General features: G+C 38.2%; 1 protein-coding gene across 8 annotated transcripts in view; it reads right to left on the bottom strand.

Annotated features, from left to right (window-relative positions):
- Window positions 1–22526, bottom strand: part of LOC144313634 (homeobox protein Mohawk-like) — a 68259-nt gene that overhangs the window by 5305 nt on the left and 40428 nt on the right. For 5 of the 8 annotated variants that reach the window (XM_077896690.1, XM_077896691.1, XM_077896689.1 and 2 more), the window contains one exon: window positions 18039–18130. The exons of 1 other annotated variant lie outside the window; for it this stretch is intronic. In XM_077896690.1, the coding sequence (XP_077752816.1) occupies window positions 18039–18130 (92 nt within the window). Of the gene's footprint in view, window positions 1–6546; window positions 9554–18038; window positions 18131–22526 lie in introns of those variants that run through there. 2 more of the 8 variants (XM_077896693.1, XM_077896696.1) reach the window with 2 other exon arrangements.

Genomic DNA, 22526 nt, shown 5'->3' with positions numbered 1-22526 from the left:
GTCACCCAGTTAGAATAGTTATGAGGCTTAAAGCCAGGATGCTACTCAGCCAGCTGCTCTGATAGTTTTAGAACTTGTTCATACTATTACTCTTCTATCTCTCCACTAGACTAGCAAGTAGAAGTTAGAAAACAGTTTTGCTTTGGAATGAGGGACCTTTGGACATTCCAATTAACTGCCATTGGCTTCTCCCTTTTAGCAGCTTACTGACTGTCTGAAATTTTCTCTAAGTTCACAGAGGTAATATTGCATATCTTATGACATCAGAATACAGTGAAGTCCCTTTTAACATTGTTACACCTGAACTTTACTCTGGCTGACTCAGCATCTTATTAACCACGAATCATGAGCTCTTCTATCCTTAGTGCTATGCAATACTAAAATTGGAAATACTATATCCTCCAGAAGTTGAAGGGGGAAATCTTGGAAAAATACCTTCTTTCCACCATTAGACAGTTTTTTAAAGAAAATCCTTTTTCTCCTTTAGATTCACTATCATTTTTGTGGATTTAAAGGCGGATTGTTCTGTAATCTTGGTACAAAGTTGTCAGAAATTTAATGTTTTGGGGTTTTTGTTTTTTTTTTTGTACGTGATTGTGGCATGTATGTGATCTTTATTTCTTTAATTATAGGCATCAAGATTGCGAGAAGAAGCCCATAATATGGGAAGTGTTCACATGTCAGAAATTTGTACTGAATTAAAAAATTTAAGATCTTTAGTCCGAGTATGTGAAATTCAAGCAACTTTGTGAGAGCAAAGGTAAGTTTTTCACTGACAAAGTTTTTGTCTTAGTATATCTTAAATCAGACTGAAGAATATAAATCAAATTTCATTTCTGAAATTTAAAGTTCTCTTTGATAGAACGTGTTCCATAACACTGTAACTGCATTTTTAAAAAACGATTGATTTAAGAGAGAGAGTGAGTGAGGTGGGTGGGGGGGAGCAGAGGCAGAGAATCTTTAAGCAGACTCCCTACTAAATGTGGAGCCTGATAACACGTCTTGATCTCTAGACCCATAATAAGATCATGACCTGAGCCAAAACAAAGAGTTGAACTCTCAACCAACTGAGCCACCCAGGTGCCCCACACTATGATTACACTTTGTAATTTAATAATAATCCTGGTGAATGGTAATGGCATCTAGATTTTAGTTCTCTAACCCATGGTAGATGCTTCATTAGACTTTTGTCTTCTAACTCTGTAAAGTACAATAGTATTTAAATAGTGAAATGTTATAACACTGTTAACATATAATGTTAACTAAATGTTAACAACAACTGTTAACACAGTTGACAGCAACTAATTATAAAGGGTCTCCTCTTCAATTGAGGGTAGTATTTGGTTGCTGGCCATACTTGTTTCAGTTGAAATTTCAAATCACTGTAAACATTGTCTTTGGATATTTCCAAGATCCCTTGGAAATTTAATTGTCTAGCAAGTATATCTGTTTCTGAGGTGTTTTCACTTAAACTCTTCTTGTCTCTCAGTTTTTAATCTAGTATCCTACTCAAGCAAGGATATCTACATCCAAGTAAATAGGACAGATATTTTTTACATGTGTCTTATAAAATCAAGGACAAATTTTTAAGGGCCTCTCATATCCTATCTTTATAAGTCACTGGGTCACAAGTAGAGTTAGTCTTAACATGAATCTACAAATATTTAGTAAATACCAAGTTGGCATTTATAGTAAAAATTGAAAACTGTTTTTGTCTAATCCTTTATTAAATTCTCTGGAGTTGTATTTTGAATATCAACTGGGATTTGTTTATGATTGCTCTGAAAGTACTTCAAACATACATAAAACTTGACTACATTTTGGCTTAATAAGACAGGTGATTTGACTTTTAGGAAATTATTTGCTGCCCCAACTATTGACAACAGTATACACTGATTACCAAGCTATAAATACTATATAATTATGCCTATTTCACTGGTACAGGCAGTAAATATCATACTCCATAGAAAAGAAGGGTCAGAAGTTCATGGAAGGTTTATGAAGTTCATGGAAACCTAGTTAGCCGTGGAGTTTATTTTATTTTTTGTTTTAAATATGCTTGTTAATTGGAATTTGACTCAGCTTTCTTTATGAGCCTATGTTTATATTGAGAATTTGTTCTTCAAAATGATTAGCCTCTTGCACCTAGTTTATTCTAGGCTTATTCTGTTGTGGCCTAGAAAACATATTTGGCTCAGGTTGTGATCCCGTGGTACTGGGATCAAGTCCCACATCAGGCTCCCTGCAGGGAACCTACTTCTCCCTCTGCCTATGTCTCTGCTTCTGTATGTCTCATGAATAAAGAAATAAAATAAAATATGTGTCTCATATTTAATATGTGCTGCCTTTTGTGTGTATCTGTGGTGATACAGTAAATGACATTTTTAAAAATCAGTCTTTATAGTCAAATTAATTGAGAAATTGTTAGAAAACCAGGAGACATTCTAACTTTTGTCATCCTAGTGTTTCATGCATTCACTGGTCATTTTGTCTTAACTCTAGACTAACACATTTATTTATTTTTAAATATTTATTTATTTGAGATGGGGAGGGGCAGAGGGAGAGAGAATTTAGAGCAGACTCCCTGCTGAGCACAGAGCCTGCCATGGGGTTTGATCTCAGGACCGGACCTTAAGATCATGACCTGAGCCAAAAGCAAGAGTTGGGACACCCAACTGACTCAGCCACTCAGGTGCCCCTAGACCAATCCATTTTTAATTTCTTAGTTTTAACTGTAGTTATTCATTTTATCTTTTTTTAAACATTTTTAAAAGATTTTTTATTTATTTAAAAAAATTATTTATTCATGAGAGAGAGCAGCAGAGACAAAGGCAGAGGGAGAAGCAGACTCCATGCAGGGAGCCTGACGTGGGACTCGATCCCGGTCTCCAGGATCAGGCCCTGGGCTGAAGGCAGAGTTAAACTGCTGAGTTAAAACTAGACCTGCCCTACGACCAGCAATTGCACTGTTGGGGATTTACCCCAAAGATACAGATGCAGTGAAACGCCGGGACACCTGCACCCCGATGTTTCTAGCAGCAATGTCCACAATAGCCAAACTGTGGAAGGAGCCTCGGTGTCCATCGAAAGATGAATGGATAAAGAAGATGTGGTCTATGTATGGAATATTACTCAGCCATTAGAAACGACAAATATCCACCTTTTGCTTCGACGTGGATGGAATTGGAGGGTATTATGCTGAGTGAAATAAGTCAATCAGAGAAGGACAAACATTATATGGTGTCTCATTCATTTGGGGAATATAAAAATAGTGAAAAGGAATGAAGGGGAAAGAAGAGAAAATGAATGGGGAAATATCAGAGAGGGTGATAGAACATGAGAGACTCCTAACTCTGGGAAATGAACAAGGGGTGGTGGAATGGGAGGTGGGCGGGAGTTGGGGTGACTGGGTGACGGGCACTGAGGGGGGCACGTGATGGGATGAGCACTGGGTGTTATGCTGTGTGTTGGCAAATTGAACTCCAATAAAAAGAAATTTTTTTAATTTTTTAAAAAATTAAATAAATAATATAAAAATCATGTACTATGTATTTCCCTAAATTAAAGTGGAGTGAGTCAGAGCTCCAGGCGCTTGACAACTGCATCCCCTCACACTGTGTCAGTTTTGGGGCCATCATTGGAGACAGCCATGGTTCAGTGTGTTTCTGATCGCAGAGGTTCATGAGTCCCCAGGACACCAGATCAATTTTTGGAATTATTTACATACTTAGAACAATTGAGATAAAGAATAAGACTCTGGTGAACCAGGCAGATGGAAAACCTCTCTGAAGGTGACAAAAAGCCAACAGCTCTAAATCTACAGGAGCTTACCCCAAATGGACACAGCGATTCCCTGGGGCTCCCTGCTCCTACCTCCATAGTCTCTATCTTTATCTCCCCCATACTAGATCCAGGCGGGGTCACACACATATACATAAAGATTGGTTGGTTCCACAGTGACTCTACACTTCTTTCCTTTGAAGAATAGCATATGCTGCATGTCTCTAATAAGAAAGTAATACAGGTTCACTGCAGAAAATCTGGGAAAAAGTATAAGAGAGAAAGTAAAGGAAATTTAGGGAAAACTAATATAACATTTGGTTCTATGGCTTTCCAAACAGGTTTATATGTTTTTTAAAATGGGGTCATGCTGTACGTTTGCTTTTTCACTAAATTTCTACGTTTGCCTTACACCTTGTTAATAAATGATAATAATCTGCCATTTGGTCTTCCCTGATGTGAAAATGCTTTTTGCCTGTGAAATATAAACAGATTGAAAGAATTCAAAATCCAGCTTCATCCAGTTTAAACTTGAATATTGAGAGACTCAAATGTTATGAGAAGGGGTTATCTTTAGAATAATAATTACTAACTAACATTCATTGGATGCTTATTCTTATGTTAGGCATGATGCCAGGAACTCTAAAATGTTATCTGGTTAGATGCTTACAATAACCCTGTAAAATAGAATCATGGCCCTTATTTTCAAATGACACAGTAGCATAGAGGGGTCCAGAAACTCGCAAAGGACTCAGTTTGGCATTGGGGGTGGTGAATCTTAGTGCCATGTCAGCCAAACTAAAGGTCATGTTTTTAACTACTGCATTCAATTATTCAAGTGGTCTCTATCGATAAAGTCATTTCTATACACTAACAATGAGACTGAAGAAAAAGAAATTAAGGAGTCAATCCCATTTACAATTGCACCCAAAAGCATAAGATACCTAGGAAAAAACCTAACCAAAGAGGTAAAGGATCTATACCATAAAAACTATAGAACACTTCTGAAAGAAATAGAGGAAGACACAAAGAGATGGAAAAATATTCCATGCTCATGGATTGGCAGAATTAATATTGTGAAAATGTCAATGTTACCCAGGGCAATTTACACGTTTAATGCAATCCCTATCAAAATACCATGGACTTTCTTCAGAGAGTTAGAGCAAATTATTTTAAATTTGTGTGGAATCAGAAAAGACCCCGAATAGCCAGGGGAATTTTAAAAAAGAAAACCATATCGGGGGCATCACAATGCCAGATTTCAGGTTGTACTACAAAGCTGTGGTCATCAAGACAGTGTGGTACTGGCACAAAAACAGACACATAGATCAATGGAACAGAATAGAGAATCCAGAAGTGGACCCTCAACTTTATGGTCAACTAATATTCGATAAAGGAGGAAAGACTATCCACTGGAAGAAAGACAGTCTCTTCAATAAATGGTGCCAGGAAAATTGGACATCCACATGCAGAAGAATGAAACTAGACCACTCTCTTGCACCAGACACAAAGATAAACTCAAAATGGGTGAAAGATCTAAATGTGAGACAAGATTCCATAAAAATCCTAGAGGAGAACACAGGCAACACCCCTTTTGAAGTCGGCCACAGTAACTTCTTGCAAGATACACCCACAAAGGCAAAAGAAACAAAAGCAAAAATGAACTATTGGGACTTTATCAAGATAGGAAGCTTCTGCACAGCAAAGGATACAGTCAACAAAACTCAAAGACAACCTACAGAATGGGAGAAGATATTTGCAAATGACGTATCAGATAAAGGGCTAGTTTCCAAGATCTATAAAGAACTTATTAAACTCAACACCAAAGAAACGAACAATCCAATCATGAAATGGGCAAAAGACATGAACAGAAATCTCACAGAGGAAGACACAGACATGGCCAACACGCACATGAGAAAATGTTCCGCATCACTTGCCATCAGGGAAATACAAATCAAAACCACAATGAGATACCACCTCACACCAGTGAGAATGGGGAAAATTAACAAGGCAGGAAACCACAAAGGTTCGAGAGGATGTGGAGAAAGGGGAACCCTCTTACACTGTGGGTAGGAATGTGAACTGGTGCAGCCACTCTGGAAAACTGTGTGGAGGTTCCTCAAAGGGTTAAAAATAGACCTGCCCTACGACCCAGCAATTGCACTGTTGGGGATTTACCCCAAAGATACAGATGCAATGAAATGCCAGGACACCTGCACCCCGATGTTTCTAGCAGCAATGTCCACAATAGCCAAACTGTGGAAGGAGCCTCGGTGTCCATCGAAAGATGAATGGATAAAGAAGATGTGGTCTATGTATACAATGGAATATTACTCAGCCATTAGAAATGACAAATACCCACCATTTGCTTCAACGTGGATGGAACTGGAGGGTATTATGCTGAGTGAAGTAAGTCAATCAGAGAAGGACAAACATTATATGTTCTCATTCATTTGGGGAATATAAATAATAGTGAAAGGGAATATAAGGGAAGGGAGAAGAAGTGTGTGGGAAATGTCAGAAAGGGAGACAGAACATAAAGACTCCTAACTCTGGGAAACGAACTAGGGGTGGTGGAAGGGGAGGAGGGCGGGGGATGGGGGTGAATGGGTGATGGGCACTGAGGGGGGCACTTGACGGGATGAGCACTGGGTGTTATTTTGTATGTTGGCAAATTGAACACCAATAAAAAATACATTTATTATAAAAAAAATAAAGTCACTTTTGGAGACCATGACAAGGACAAGGCTTAACATGCTGTTTACTAGAAACCCTACTGAATGACAACCTATTAATCTATTAAGAATCTTTTTTTTTCTTTTTGTTAGTATTTTAGACCACAGAGATGCAAAGAGACTTTGTTTCCAGCTTATGATTTAATCTGTAAAGTAAAAAAGTCTATCCAAATCACAGAATAGGGACTCTAAGCTCTCTTGAGCTCTCTCCCATGCTTTAATTAGATTGACATTTTAATAGATGTGATATCCTTCTAATCACTCTTCTATTGCCCAGAGTGAATTACTGCTAAATAACTCCTAGACAGCTGTGGCTACATCACTTTTAGAAGAAATTTTTGTGGTTAGCCTCTCTTTGGGGTAGTCAGAGCTTCTGAATGAGTAATGATAAATCATTCTAAGTGATGTTTGCCTCAGCAGGAAGGAAAAAAATACCCAACAACCTGCAACACGTATCTGTTGATGACTGAACTGCTTCTTCCAGATCCACTATGACCAGAAGTGAGTTCTACTTCAAAACTTTAGCATGACAGGAAGAGATTGCAATTGAGCTTGGCGAGTATCAAGGACACTGCTTGCAGAAGAGTTATTGAAGACTGAGTTTCGACAGCCTTGAGACGAGGGAGTTGTGCAAGCTTTCTGAATAGTGAGAATTATAAAATGAAACCCACCTCATCTTCATGGATAGAGTTACAATTTTTTCCCTTTTGCAATATACTAGCTAAATTATTTATCCTGAGGCCTTAAAGAACGAGTGGCTTCCAAAGTCATTTCAGAGTTTGAAGAAAAATCTTTTCCAAAAATTAAGCCAGTGTTTCCTCCAGCCATGACTTCCGCCATCTGGCCATAGATTCTTTTCCTTCCTGCTACCTCTCATGTGGGCTGGCCCCTCACTATGGCTAATGATGCCCAGATGTCCTGGATCCACAGGGTCCCCACCTTCAGCTGCCTGTCAATGCATCATCTCCTCTAACTCCTGCCAGGAAATAAAAATTAGAAACCACATCACTCTCTTCTGGACCAATAGCAAAGAGCTCCCTGGTCAGGGTAGGGTAAGTTGACATCTCAAAGCTTTCAGGGTAGGTTATATTTCCATTAAGAACAACAGAATATCTTTATTTTTCCAGCAGTACCCATGAAGGCACAGACCCCAGCAGTCTGTGTGCAAACCTGTGAAACTGTTGCTTGGCTCCTTATCAGTTAGGGAGTCTAGCCTTGATGGCTTTCCTTGCTATGCAGAGCATAAGAACTTGAGACTAATGGCTCCTTGTTAATTCCAAGTGGTACCTTTGTTATTGTAAAATGCACAGGTATTCTGACGCATCAATCTAGGCTGGAGGACTAAAGGTGAAGGAAGTGGGACTTATAATTTGAAAGGAACTTTTCAAATAAGCAGAGTACCACCCATCTGTCATGCCTTAACTTCACTTTCAATCTTTTTCACTAAATATTCTTGATGCTAAATTGTTCTGCGTAATCCCAATCTACCAAGATTGCTCCTCTGTGATCTCAAAGGTTCCACCTTTCCAAAGTCTAAGACTTTCACTTTGAAACTTCACTTTGAAAATGAGAATGCTGTCTATGGGGAGGAAATTGTTGGTGAGTGACCAGAAAGGGGGTTTGGAAATGTTAAATATTCTCATTTCTGTCCTTAGTTCATTGTTATTAACTACAAGGCTGGTCTAGTGTGAGGCGCAGAGACAGTTTAGTGCAGTGGTTGGAGCCCAGACCCTGGAACCAGACAGCAGGAGTTGGACTCTTGCTCTACTACTTACTATCTCAGCTGGCCAGCCGCTTGACTTCCTTGTGCTTCAGCTTTCTCACCTATAATGGGTCTAATAGCACAAGACTCATAAACTTCTTTTGAGGACCATATGATTGAATATTTTCTAAAACAGAAGAGAGCTTGAGCACTTACACCAAGCACTATATAAATCCTCATAAAATTAAAAAAAATTAACCTCCTCTCACTTTACTTTTTACATCTAGAATATGGGGTTGAATGTAGTCACCCGTAAAAGAGTATTGTTCAGAGATTTAATAAGAAAACCATTATGTAAGAACAAAATATTTTAACTCTGGGCAAAGTCCATCAGCTCAGATTAATGGATTAAGTGTGCAGAATCTATCATCGTCAAGGACAAAATGATGCTACTTTGTGCCAAACTATCACAACATGCCAAGACCAAGAGGACTGGAGCCACATGAAAGAAGAGCTGCAAACTTGAAGTGTCTAATGGATGTCGTTACTTCATTTTCGCAAGGGGAATATTGGAGATGTTACCCAAAATGTTTCATCCATGAAAGCTACGTTTCCAGCCAAAGTCTCAGAAAATGACTTCCTAACTATGCATGAATAACTCCCTGTGTGTTGCAAGGAGCATTAATTGTTTATAAAAGCACTCCATTTACATTCCAGTTGGGCTACTAGTTTTGAAAACTGGATGGACTTACCAATTCTTAGCTAACCCTTAATTCTGGCCCAAAGTTGACATTGATATTCATCCTCTAAGTTCTTCAGTAGCACAAGAACTCTTTTTCCCGAGATCAATGATATAGCTGCCACACTGCAGTTCTAGAAGGTTGACTTGTCAAATGAATGTGTAGCTGCATAATGTTAGGTTGTGAAGTATTAATAGGTCTATCTTCAATAAAAAGAAATGGAAAAATATGCATTTGTAATGATCTAGAAACTGGCTGGAGAGTCTGGCTCCATCCATGTATTTTCTTTTTCTTTTTTTTTTCCATCTATGTATTTTCAAGCTCTTCAGTATCTCTGAGAAACCATCAAAAAGTATTTTTCCTTTGATATATGAACTGTAGTGTATCTTTGAATTGGCTCACATTTTTGCCATGCTTTTCAAATTCCTCAAATTACCATCTCCAGAAATGGCACTAGAGACTAGGAGACCTTGCTGTTAAACCTGTCTGACTGCATTAACAGCAGAAATGACACAATAAAAGAGATGACGTTCACAAACTTCTTGGATCTTTCCGAGGAGTAGCAAATGACAGCTTCTCTACTCACAGTTCATCTGCTGTATTTATTAATAGAAAAGAAACATATTTTAGACACAAGATGAACAGGATTACTAGTCCTTCTACTTTTCAAATACATTTCAACGTTAATACATTTAAAATGTTAAAACTGTACTTGGCATGTCAGTGTTCTATGTTCACACATTTCTACATTTAAAGGTTCTGCGATTTTCTGCTTTTCATTTCAGAAACAGTCATTTAAAGTCTAAAGTGGAGTAGGGATGGGCTTTGAAATGAAGATTGGGAAGATTTTTGCTGATGGTATTGAAGGGCATGAGAATTTTAAGAAGGAACTAGGCATAAAAGGAAGATAAAATCCTTCTGGTGCCTTGGCTGTGGCTAGAGGTTCAAGAGCACTAGTCTAAAGGTCTTCTGATGTCCCATTTCGATGAAATCCCACCACCACCACGACCACCCCTCCACCTCTGCCATTTAAATCTTGCCAGAGGTATCCACTCTAAATTTCGTCCAGAAATCTACATCCCAACACATTTATTAAATTCCAAAAACATACAGATCCTAATCCACTATTATCACCTAAATTTAGAATACAAGAGATTTATAGGGAAAAAATGGGAAAAATTGCTGCATGGTAATAAGTTGATCTGTTTGAAGGGAAAACAAAAACATTTTATAGATCAAAAAACCATCTTTTTGTATCATAATTTTTTGAAGCACAAGATATGTCCTGGGACCATAGGAAAACAGCCGACTCACCAGGCATGCAGCCTTGGGCAAGCTATGCACACTGCGTCTAAGTGTCTTTCCCTACAGAATGGGGACAGCAGTAACCCTACTTCCCTGGGTGGCTGTGAGGGTTAAATGAGGTAGTGAGTACTGAACTCTTGGAACAATTCCTGGTCCATAGTAAAGGCTATGGCATCACGATTCCTGAAGTGAAGAAGCAATGCTGTCACCCTTCACCAGCCACAGGAGCTGCTCCAAGTTCCACGGAGGTGCTAGCCCTATATGTGCTTTCTGCTATCACACCCTAGCCTCTAACCTGTCTTCTTGAATGCTGTAGAGAGGAGAATAATACACACAGGGAACCTCTCCAAAGGGCAGGCTCCTGGATCCCGTCTCTGAGACTGTGACTCCATAGGTCATAGAGATGCCAGAAATGTGCCTTTGAATGAGTTCCCCAGGTGCTCTAATATATGGCTGCCTGGGGAGAAAAACTGCTGCAGAGCATCACAATATGTGCTGCCGAAGTGAGCACTGCTGCAGAGCATTAGAAGTGGTTGTGTTTGGTGCAGGAATTTCTGGGTTTCACTCAAGTGTAGCAGCAAATGTACAATTTCTTCAGTTTTTCTCAAAAATCATTATGGATTCTTAATGTTCCAACAAAGATCAAATAACAGGGCTGTATTTAACAAACTAAGTTCTTGATTCTATCTTCATGTGAATAGAAGATATAACACTATTGTTGGAAAATATTTTTCAGAAATGGGTGCTCCAGCTTCAGAGATAGTTTTCATTGCCTATTTTTACTGAAATATGAATATAATGCCACTAAAAATGCCTTTTTTGGGGGAGAGATAAAACATTTCACTTTACTTGCATTGCTTTTCCCCAGTTATTACAATTTTTAATATACTATGACATATAATTCAGGGATAGTCATTACAAATACAAACTAGAGAAAAAAGAAACCCAAGATTTTTGCTGTAATATATTACAGAATACTTCAGAATAATCAAATCATCCTCTTTCTTCTAATTGGAACAGTGATGGTAACAATATACTGTTATAAGATCTGTGTTTTCTGTTTTGAAAATAAACATGTTGGCCCAACTGTATATTGCTGTGGTGGTGGGACCTTTTATTTTTGTAACCCTTGTATTTTTTTATCTTTCCTTTGGGAAAATAGGGTGACAGATAGTAATCCACATGGGATGATTAAAAACTAATTATTCAACGTAACATAGATTTTTTTCTTTCTAGGGTAGGATAATATGCTTTTAAAAACTAAAGTAAACTTAGTTTCTGCTGCTCTTAGTAGAATGTTTTATTCACGGCTGCCTCAAAAAGAACAGAGCATTGTTTTATTATACATCAACATAGTGATGAGGTTTTACAAACAGTTTTTGGTCGTTTTTAATGTTATTTTTATAACAGCCCTGAGACATAACTAGAGCTATATGATCTCTAAAGAGGAACAAGGTTAAGGGTACAGAGGGCGCCTGGGTGACTGAGTTGGTTAAGCATCTGCTTTCAGCCCAGATCCTGATCCCAGGGTCCTGGGATCGAGTTCTGTATTAGGCTCCCTGCTCTGTGGGAAGCCTGCTTCTCTCTCTCCTTCTGCCTGCCACTCCCCTTGCTTGTGCTCTCTGTCCAATAAATAAATAAAATCTTAAAAGAAAAAAGGATATAAGGTACAGAACCACTATGCAAAAAGCGGGCTACCACCAAGGCCAAAATCACTGAAATTGAATGCAGTGGAAATGATGTTGAATGTAGCTGTGAAGTAGGATTGAGAGAGTCCTGTCCAGGCCTGTGGGTGGCTTTGCTCTTGAACAAAGGCAAAATGTCAGAGCATCTTCTTGGACCAAAGGACCAAGAACCAAAGTGCAAATGGTGGTCACCTCAAAGCCACCTAATGGTTGATGGGCAGGCTGAGAACAGAGAATGGCCCAGGTGTCTGTGGAAGGATGAGCTGAGAATGTTCCTTTCCAGAGCATGTAGACCCATCCTGTGCTGAGACCCAACTGCCAATGGCCTACCAAAATTATATATAGTGAATAAAAAGGGTCACTAAAATAATAAAGTTCCATACCACAGCCTTAAGAAATGTAATATTCAGGAAAGGTACTTCTGTGAGCTTCACAAGATATTAAAAATATAGAACTTAATCATGGAAACAAAGAAATGATAAAGAGAAAGCAAGCACCCATATACATCAAAAAACAAAACAAAACACAACACCAGATCTCAATGACCACCAGGGAAGAAGGAGAACAAATATAATATACAGAAAAATTCTTGCAAAGCCATTTCATGAAAATTTAAGTACAAAAGAATGGCACATTTTCATGATTTAAATATATTTAAATGCAAACAGCTGCCATACATATTGTCTTATAAATGTTATGTGCTGTGGTTTGTAAATAAGGCACCTTAAAAATAAAAAGAAAATATTTATTTTATCATTAAATATTATTTAGAGAAAAGAACAATGAAACTAAAACTTTCTCAAGGCTAAAAGTAGTCCTCTGCCATTCCTTATATTTTCTACCTTTTACCATAATTTTGAGACTTTAGAAAGAAATGTAGCATTTTAACAATCAATAACATAAATCAATTTTAAACAAAAGAGAGAAAGGGAGGGAAAGGCAGGGGGCTGTGCAAAAAGAAAAAGAAAGCAAAAGTTACATTTCCAGAACAAACTAGATCCACTTACCCACATTTTTGTTTCTGGTGATGGAATACTCTATATACATTCTCAAAATGATTTAAAAATTAAAATTTCCAATTCTAAATTCTCTTCAGACATCCAGAATTAGATGGTGAATGAGCAACGAGAAACAGTCATTATTGCCTTGAATCAAAATGATATAAAAGAGTCTGGCTTTCCGGTGGTCATCAAGACAGTGTGGTACTGGCACAAAAACAGACACATAGATCAATGGAACAGAATAGAGAATCCAGAAGTGGACCCTCAACTTTATGGTCAACTAATATTCGATAAAGGAGGAAAGACTATCCACTGGAAGAAAGACAGTCTCTTCAATAAATGGTGCCAGGAAAATTGGACATCCACATGCAGAAGAATGAAACTAGACCACTCTCTTGCACCAGACACAAAGATAAACTCAAAATGGGTGAAAGATCTAAATGTGAGACAAGATTCCATAAAAATCCTAGAGGAGAACACAGGCAACACCCCTTTTGAAGTCGGCCACAGTAACATCTTGCAAGATACACCCACAAAGGCAAAAGAAACAAAAGCAAAAATGAACTATTGGGACTTTATCAAGATAGGAAGCTTCTGCACAGCAAAGGATACAGTCAACAAAACTCAAAGACAACCTACAGAATGGGAGAAGATATTTGCAAATGACGTATCAGATAAAGGGCTAGTTTCCAAGATCTATAAAGAACTTATTAAACTCAACACCAAAGAAACAAACAATCCAATCATGAAATGGGCAAAAGACATGAACAGAAATCTCACAGAGGAAGACATAGACATGGCCAACACGCACATGAGAAAATGCTCTGCATCACTTGCCATCAGGGAAATACAAATCAAAACCGCAATGAGATACCACCTCACACCAGTGAGAATGGGGAAAATTAACAAGGCAGGAAACCACAAAGGTTCGAGAGGATGTGGAGAAAGGGGAACCCTCTTACACTGTTGGTGGGAATGTGAATTGGTGCAGCCACTCTGGAAAACTGTGTGGAGGTTCCTCAAAGGGTTAAAAATAGACCTGCCCTACGACCCAGCAATTGCACTGTTGGGGATTTACCCCAAAGATACAGATGCAATGAAATGCCAGGACACCTGCACCCCGATGTTTCTAGCAGCAATGTCCACAATAGCCAAACTGTGGAAGGAGCCTCGGTGTCCATCGAAAGATGAATGGATAAAGAAGATGTGGTTTATGTATACAATGGAATATTACTCAGCCATTAGAAATGACAAATACCCACCATTTGCTTCAACGTGGATGGAACTGGAGGGTATTATGCTGAGTGAAGTAAGTCAATCAGAGAAGGACAAACATTATATGTTCTCATTCATTTGGGGAATATAAATAATAGTGAAAGGGAATATAAGGGAAGGGAGAAGAAGTGTGTGGGAGATGTCAGAAAGGGAGACAGAACATAAAGACTCCTAACTCTGGGAAATGAACTAGGGGTGGTGGAAGCGGAGGAGGGCGGGGGGTGGGGGTGAATGGGTGACGGGCAATGAGGGGGGCACTTGACGGGATGAGCACTGGGTGTTATTCTGTATGTTGGCAAATTGAACACCAATAAAAAATAAATTTATTATTAAAAAAAGAGTCTGGCTTTCATACATAAGAGTAAACAAACTACATATTTTTGTCATGAAAGTACAAAATAATTGTGGTTTTGGGTGGCTGGGGTGGAGAAGGCTAATGACAGCCAGGAAAACCATACATTCCTTCTAGTATCCCCAAGCTCTTGTAGGTAAGTTAGGTTAAGTGGCCTTCTCCCCTTTTTAATAGGATGTGGTAGTTCTAGTCACTTTTCCACACTCAGGCGTTGGAAGCAAGAAGAGGGATTGGTATTCAAGGGAAGACTAGTTTTTTATCAAAAACAAAGAGATGGGTAGGCCTCTGCTCCTAGAAGAGTGCCATAGCACCATTGTTCATGACATTTCCTATTGTTTTGGATGTCTATCTCCTTAGACGCACACCCAGGTAATGCCCAGCATGAATGCACCACTCTTTGTTTTGCATACAGTTTGCACATAGGTGCACAGCCAAGGGAGCTGAAGGCATCTACTGAGCATAGGAGGAGTAACAATCCTTCTCAGGCCACCCAGAAAGGGAGCTGAACACAAGACATTACAAAACACATATGAAGAAGTGAGCCACTGTTTCAGGCCTCAGGGTAGCAGTTAATTACACAGACCTCAGCATAAGATGAGAACAGGAGGTGAGAAGGTGGAGTTGGCAAGTAAGTCTTTTTAGAAAAAGTATTTCTTTTATTTTCCAAACTTGAAGTATCTGGATACATTATCTAGTTGATTTTCAGCCTGCTTTAGGAGGCTTATAAAAACCATTCTATAAAATAATTGTTTATTAGACAACATAACATATTGATTCTTACTCAGACAAGAAGGTGGCCAATAATACTCTCAAAGTGAAATTAGTAAGGAATCTGTATTTGAGTTGACTTATAAGAGTCTGTAGGAGAAGAATAAAGAAACGAAAGATGAGCAGTAATGAAGAGCCCTTGGTAAAAATACATTTAATTATTCATACAACTAATGATTGTAAAAATAAAAATTGGCAGGGCTAGGAAAAGCAGAAAGTGGGCCTAGAAATAGAAAAGAGATTATCTTATACCGAAGAAAAGAGGAAGTAATAGGAGTTGCGTGGGGCAAGTGTTGGAAGCACCTATCAAAAGGTTGCTTTAGAAATGTGAGTCAGAGTTCATGACTAATTGAAGAATTTTTCAAATGGAATTTCAAGCTAATTTTAGAAATATTTGAGGCACAGAGAGAATAACCAATTAGTTGCTCAATTCGCCCAGCTGCTTTTAATGGGATTTGTGCCTTTGTTTTGGTTTATCATGAATTGAGCACACCTGTTCTCTGCTAATAGTACAAACTGTGAAGGATAGACTCACTTAACCACACTTGATTCCCTCAAAAGTAAAGTACACTGGAAAAAGGATAGATTTAGAAGCAGAGAGCTTGGGGTCTGAATCCCAGTTCTGTTGTATATTAGCATGTGGTCTGAGACAAGTTACCTAATCTCTCTAAGCCTCATTTTTTTCATCTGTAAAATAGATACAAAAAAATACTGAACAATGAGGACTATTGTAGAAATTATAAATAAGCACTGTAAGACATAAGGCACCCAGTAATACTTAATACATAGCAGTTATAATTATTCCACAATTGGAAATACTCTGCAGTGGCAGCAACCTTTTGTGAATGTTGAAGATTTATCTTGAAGTGGAGCAGATAAGTAACAGAACAATTTGAAATAGCTTTTGTATTTGAATTATCTAAGCTAGGTCAAGGGCAGCCATGTTATGTCTACGATGCTCAAGTGTAGAGAATTCTCACAGGAGCAAGGTTGCATATTATGAAGGCTTCGGTTTTGCAATGTCTTGGAGACTATCACTTCAGTTGCTTGGTAGCCATAATACTCAACACTTGAGGATGGAATCTTTGGTGAGAGTGAGAATGAGCATACCAAGACAAATTACAGGATTATGTCAGCAACTGGTCTTTTGCTGCTCATTTTGGGGTTGACGCATGTAAGCTATTGGACCAGTGGCTTATATATGTTACCCATGTAATCATATAGGCATGTTGGAGTATTTACTCTTAAATGCTTAGAGAAAGTATTACATGTGAAGACCCTTATTCAAGGTAGACTACAGCACCTAAATTTGAGAAAACAGCTTTGGAAATTCCTAATTCTTATAAGCTACTTCCCTAATATTTATTATTAAGGATTTCCTATGAAGATATAACTAACTAGTATATCTGTCCTTTTCACAAGGAATAAACTAATGACTTACATCATATTTAAAAGGCCTTAACTGTATCACTGCTTCATCTTAACTATACTTGAATCCTTAAATTCTTGATTGACTGGAGCAAGAATATATAGATTATTTCAAATACTCTTGATATTTTACAAAGAGACTGATGATTATTAAAAAGTTCTTCCCACTAATGACCAAATGAACAAAATACTTATTTTTCTTGAAATTTTTTTGCCATCTCTGAATGGTTGACACTTTGATAGAGAATGTACAACTACACTACAGTGAATCTGAAGTTATCCAAGTGAAAACCAAATTATCTTCTTGTACCAAATGTAAAATTATACTTTGTACATATTATTTTATCACCCTAAATCCCCCCTGCCTTTTGGGGGCATAAGTAAGGGCCAGGTTAAGTGAACACAATTCAGGTGATGATAATGTTAACTGAGCATCTTGCAAGTTGTAAGTGTGCAATTTATTTCATTTCCCTTTTGTGTGCACATATCATTTCCTTCATTTATAATATAGAAATTGAGACTCAGAAAAAATGACTGTCAAGTCCAAGGCCAAGTTGTTAGTAAACACTAGGACTAGTACTAGAAGCCACATCTTTTAAGCACAACAGAATTTGCTCTTCTCCAAGTTGTCTTTATTTACTTTTTCATGAGTCCATGGTTCATACAGCAAACATTTACTGAATGCATCTTATATGCCAGGCACTGTGGTAGGCCCTAGAAATACGAATCACCAATGAATCTCATCCCTAAGCAACTCACACTTTGATAAATGAATGACAACAGCTCCTTTTGCCAAGTGCTCTGGGAGCAAGGAGGAGGAGAGAGCAAAGGCAGGGGTAGGAGCTGGTGGTCCTGAAAGGAAAAGATATCCCTGAGCAGCAGATAGAGGCCTTGGGCAGCTGCAGCTGCAAGCAGTCTCCTCTATTCACACTAGCATGCCCAGCCAGTGTTATCATTATCTGAGTACCAAGTCCCAGAAAAGATGGGAAAAGGACAGGCCCGGGGAAAGATGAGCAGGAATTACTCAGGTGAAGAAGATGGGGGAAAAGCATTCCAAGGGAAGGGAATGGCTGCTGTATGAAAGCACGATGTCATGACATTATATGGCTCCTTTGGGAGACTCTATTTGGTGTAGCTGAAACGAATGAGGTGGGCGGCAGGGCAGTAGGGAAGTGAACCAAGAGAGATTAGCAGAGGCCAGGCACTGTGAGGTTTATGGTTTTGGGTGCATCCTGCAAGGTACAGGAAGTGAGTGAAGGGTATTTACCAGTGGTATGATCAGATGTGGATCATAGAAAGCTCCCTCTTGCCGTAGTGGAAAACCAGATTGGAGGAGCCAGGTGGGATCATGGCAGGAACCTAAGGCAGAAGTGAAGAGTCCTGGGATTAAGGACGGAACAGTGAGGATGACAAGCCAAGATTTGAGAGATAGGGGGGCAGACTTGTTGAATGTCTAGATAGGTGTAGAGATGGGAGTCAGGAGTTTGAGATGTCCCTTAAATTTCTGACTGGGATGAATGGATGGACAGTGATGATATCCTCTGAATTTAGGAAGAAAGGGAGAAAAGGAAATGTCCCTTTAGAGGAGGAGGGACATAATGAGTGATTCTGACATGCTGAGTGTATGAGGTGCTTTGAGGACTTACAAGTGTGGATGCTGGGTTGATGCCATCCTTAACATAGAACACTGTGTTTCTGGATGACTTACAGAAATTTTTTGATATTTTCTACTCAAAGCATTTATTTTAACATGGAAATTCATCAGCATATAGGAAAAGCAGCTATACAAATAAATAAGGATGAGTCTTATATGAATCTAACTACAGAATAATATTTTAGCACATAGATCTAAACATTTTCCCATTTGTTAATATTTTTCAACACGTGATTTAAAAAGTCTAAGATACCAAAGTCTTAAAAGATAAATTATTTAAAAATCTTTATTAGTCACACACCCTTAAAACATTTGCATTTGCTCTGAGAGGGAAATATACACCCAAAGGGTGAAGGAGAAAAAAATAGTTTCCTTAAGTGAAGGAATGGGAAGAACAGAAGATCTATCTGGCCACTTGCCAGAGAATATTGAAAAGCTGGACATTTCAAGACAAATCTCCACTAATCCATCTTTTACCAAAGTTCTCACTTAAAGTCCACTTTTTGACATGAAATATTTAATAGGAACTTATTTTAGCCACAAAGTGCCCTTAAAAAAATGTAATACTGGGCTCCTTACTCGGCTAAAAGAAGAAGGTATGAGAAGAAACTTGCATTTAAAAAAAGGAAAAAAGGGACTTGAGGAAAGCCTTGACCAGTTAATGAGAGTTTCTATTGAAAACTGAAAGTTAATGACAACACAAAGTTTCTTTGCTATTTAGGACAGATGTTTCTTAAAGAATGGATAAATCAATAAAGTTCATTTTCTATTGGCATCTGGAACCACAATTTTAATCTGTTGAAATGGCACAAAGACAAAGAACAAAATACAAATAAACACAAAAAGGTTTTCTGTAGAAAGGAGCACCTTTTAATTGGCTTTCACCCTCAGTTTATATTCAGCTCCCTAATGGGGAATAAACTCCCTCAGGAAGGTGACTTTTTGTTGGGTGCGTGCATGATGTTCATTTGTCTTGCATCTAAAAATTAGAACATAACAAGCTTCTAATCATCACCTGTTAATTCAAAACAAAAAGAATTCTTTTTTTTTTTCCATTGAAAGCAGATTGTAGTAAAAAAAAAAAAAAGGGCAGCATTCTCCAAGGTCATATGCTGTTGGCAAAGCTCAAAAAAACCTTGTAGTCCAACTTGCGTATGTTCAGCTGTGTTTACTTAGACTTAACATGACAAAGTCTGCCTCTGATTATGCTGTGCAGTCATCTGCCCACAGATAAATAGGTATTACACAAACTTTTGGAGAGAATGACATTTGGCCTCCATAATTTTGGAATAATTTACTATGTACCTTCAACTTAAAACACCAAAATGATCCACAATATGTTTTTGGGAATGAAGCATAAATATTTCATTTTACAAAGGGAGCAGTCTCCATGACCTTTATGGATTTTAGGTGATTTACTAACAAAGTATGGTACTGGTTTGGAAGGTGTGGGGTAGCTCTGCAACAGGCAGTTTGAGGCAACATTTATTTCAGTCTTTTCAATAACCATCAAGATTTCAAGGAATTTCTGTAAACAAACTGTCACTTAAAGAAAATAACTTTCCATCATTTTTTGCAACAAGTCTCCAGAACAGAACATGCATATAAAAATAAGAGTTAACTAAATTATTTCCAGAGACTGCATCTTGGAGTAATGTTTACACTATTGGTAGAAAGCAAAAGCTCAATGTTTTACCACCATATCTTACAGTAAATGCAAAATTTTGCTTTTGGAGTAATGTAAACCATTTCCACAGCATACAGTCTGTTCCTGATTACCTAAGAATTGATTCTGACCCATCATATTTACTTTGCTTGCTGTTGTATTTACATAATAAAAGATACACAGACATTCCTCTCCAAACTAAGATTGTTTCAAAGGTGGAAGTACTTATTATATTCCCCAGCTATCAATCAATAAACCAATCAATCAACAGATCTTTACTGTATTTTGCTAACAGCTGGTAATACAGTAGTGAACGAGAGGGAGATGGTTCTGTCTTCTGAAAATTATCTAATGAGAAAAATGATAAATGGAACACGTGCTGTCACTTTCTGGGTTACCTAGTTTAATTTACATAATTATGAAGAGTTTTCCTCCACAGAAATGAATATATTTTCAACCCTGAGTCTTGTTTTATTATTGAATTAACTTAGGAATATAGCCCTTCATTTAGAATGTGGTCTGTCAAGGGAGCCATGAATATTCAGCTGTGCCAGCTCCCTTTACCAGTTCAGGACACATCTGTAAAAAGGTTAGTTTTGACTGATTCATTTAATACTTTCTAGTTTGACCTTTATTCTAATTTACTGAATTTGCTTTGATACACACTCTGTAAAGTGAAATAAGGTAAAGGATGGCACTGCTACTCTTCTAGCAACTGCCACTTACATTTAATAAGCAAAGATTTCCAAAAGCCTTTCCCTCTAAAGAACTGAATAGATCTATGTACCTTATGCCACATTCCCCCACTGTTTTCTTACTGACTTTGGGATTCACAAACAATGATTTTAGGAATACACACACACACACACACACACACATTCATATATGCATATGTTTTCAAATGTGTATGCCTTTAAGGTTAGGAAACAAATCCATAACATGTGCTGGAGACTAGTGTCCTGCTCACACCAGTCTCTACAAGAGCATATATGTAGGCCTCATCAGCTTTATTTTTTTTAAGATTTTACTTAATTATTCAAGAAAGACACAGAGAGAGAGAGAGGCAAAGACATAGGCAGAGGGAGAAGCAGGCTCCATGCAGGCAGCCCGCTGCAGGACTTGATCCCAGGACTCCAGGATCACAACCTGAGCCAAAAGCAGATGTTCAACTGCTGAGCCACCCAGGCGTTCCAGGCCTCATCAGCTTTCAATGCAAAACTGCATCCACAATCATTCTAGAAAGGGCAGATTCCCCAGATTCGACGTGTAGTCAGAGAACTGAATCCAGGAAAATGAGGGAGTATGAAATTCTCTTCTGAAGCCCAGCCACATGACCAAGCCACTGATGGAACAGCAAGCCCAGTGAGGAAGGCTGCTGCTCTAGAGAGAAAGAAATTACTTTCACAGCTTGATACCTAGGTCCTATGATAGCTGCCTCAAAGAGGAAGGTAAATGATGTTAGAAAACATGGGGGATGTACAAATGACCACAGTTTACTTTCCGAGCATGGGAGCTGTGGGGCCAGTTGATATATTAAAGTAATGAAAACCCTTTAAGTTATGCAGCCACTTGCTGGGGGATTTCTTATTAAGGAAAAGTAAATTTGCAAGTCTTATTAGATTGGACCAAGACATAACGCTGCACAAAAATTAGCACGAATTCCTTTTCATTTTAAAAAAGGAATTTGTAAGTCCTATATGTGCAAATTATCTGACATTCAGTCAGGGCTATCAGGCAGCAATATTATGTCTAAGAAAAGAATGGCAGACATCAGTATCTCCACACATGCAGTTTGCTCTCTAAAACACCGAATTTAACACAGAAGAAAATGTTAGTTAGCAGATCACTTGACGGGAATTAGTTTGCAGAAGATATGTAGTTGAATCAAACTTATATGGCTCTCTCAATGTTAACCAAAGTTGGAAGAAAAAAAAAAAAGGAAAGCTTTCACAACCAAAAATCTTGAAAAATTTCCTATATTTTCTGGTTTCATTTTTCCCAGAACTGAAACACCACAAAATAACATCACCTCAGTGCACTCACTTCTAGCTCAGCCAGGAAGTGCTGAGGTACATAAACATTTTTTATTTCACTTTTTTACAAGAAGGTGACCAACATTTTCTTAGCCTTCCAAAAAGCTTCAGGTTTGGAATACATTTTGGTTAAATGTCAGCAAAGGAATTTGCTCATCGTTCAAAAAGCACTTTTTCTTTCCAACTTTGGAATATATGTAGAAACTGTGTTGTGAATGGAATTACCAAAAAGGCTTGGAGCCACAAAGGGAAATCTAGTTTTACAATTCCGAAAAGAGTTGTGTAGGGAAGCCTTCTGTATGGGAGGAAACAGAATGAACAAAGGACATTCATATAGCACAGCTTGTCAAGTGCTTTCACAACCATTAGCAACAGCTCTGGGAGGTAGGACATTTTCTCTCC

This window comes from Canis aureus, chromosome 5 (assembly GCF_053574225.1).
Source record: "Canis aureus isolate CA01 chromosome 5, VMU_Caureus_v.1.0, whole genome shotgun sequence".
NCBI lineage: Eukaryota > Metazoa > Chordata > Mammalia > Carnivora > Canidae > Canis > Canis aureus.
This window is presented reverse-complemented; position numbering and strand designations above follow the sequence as displayed.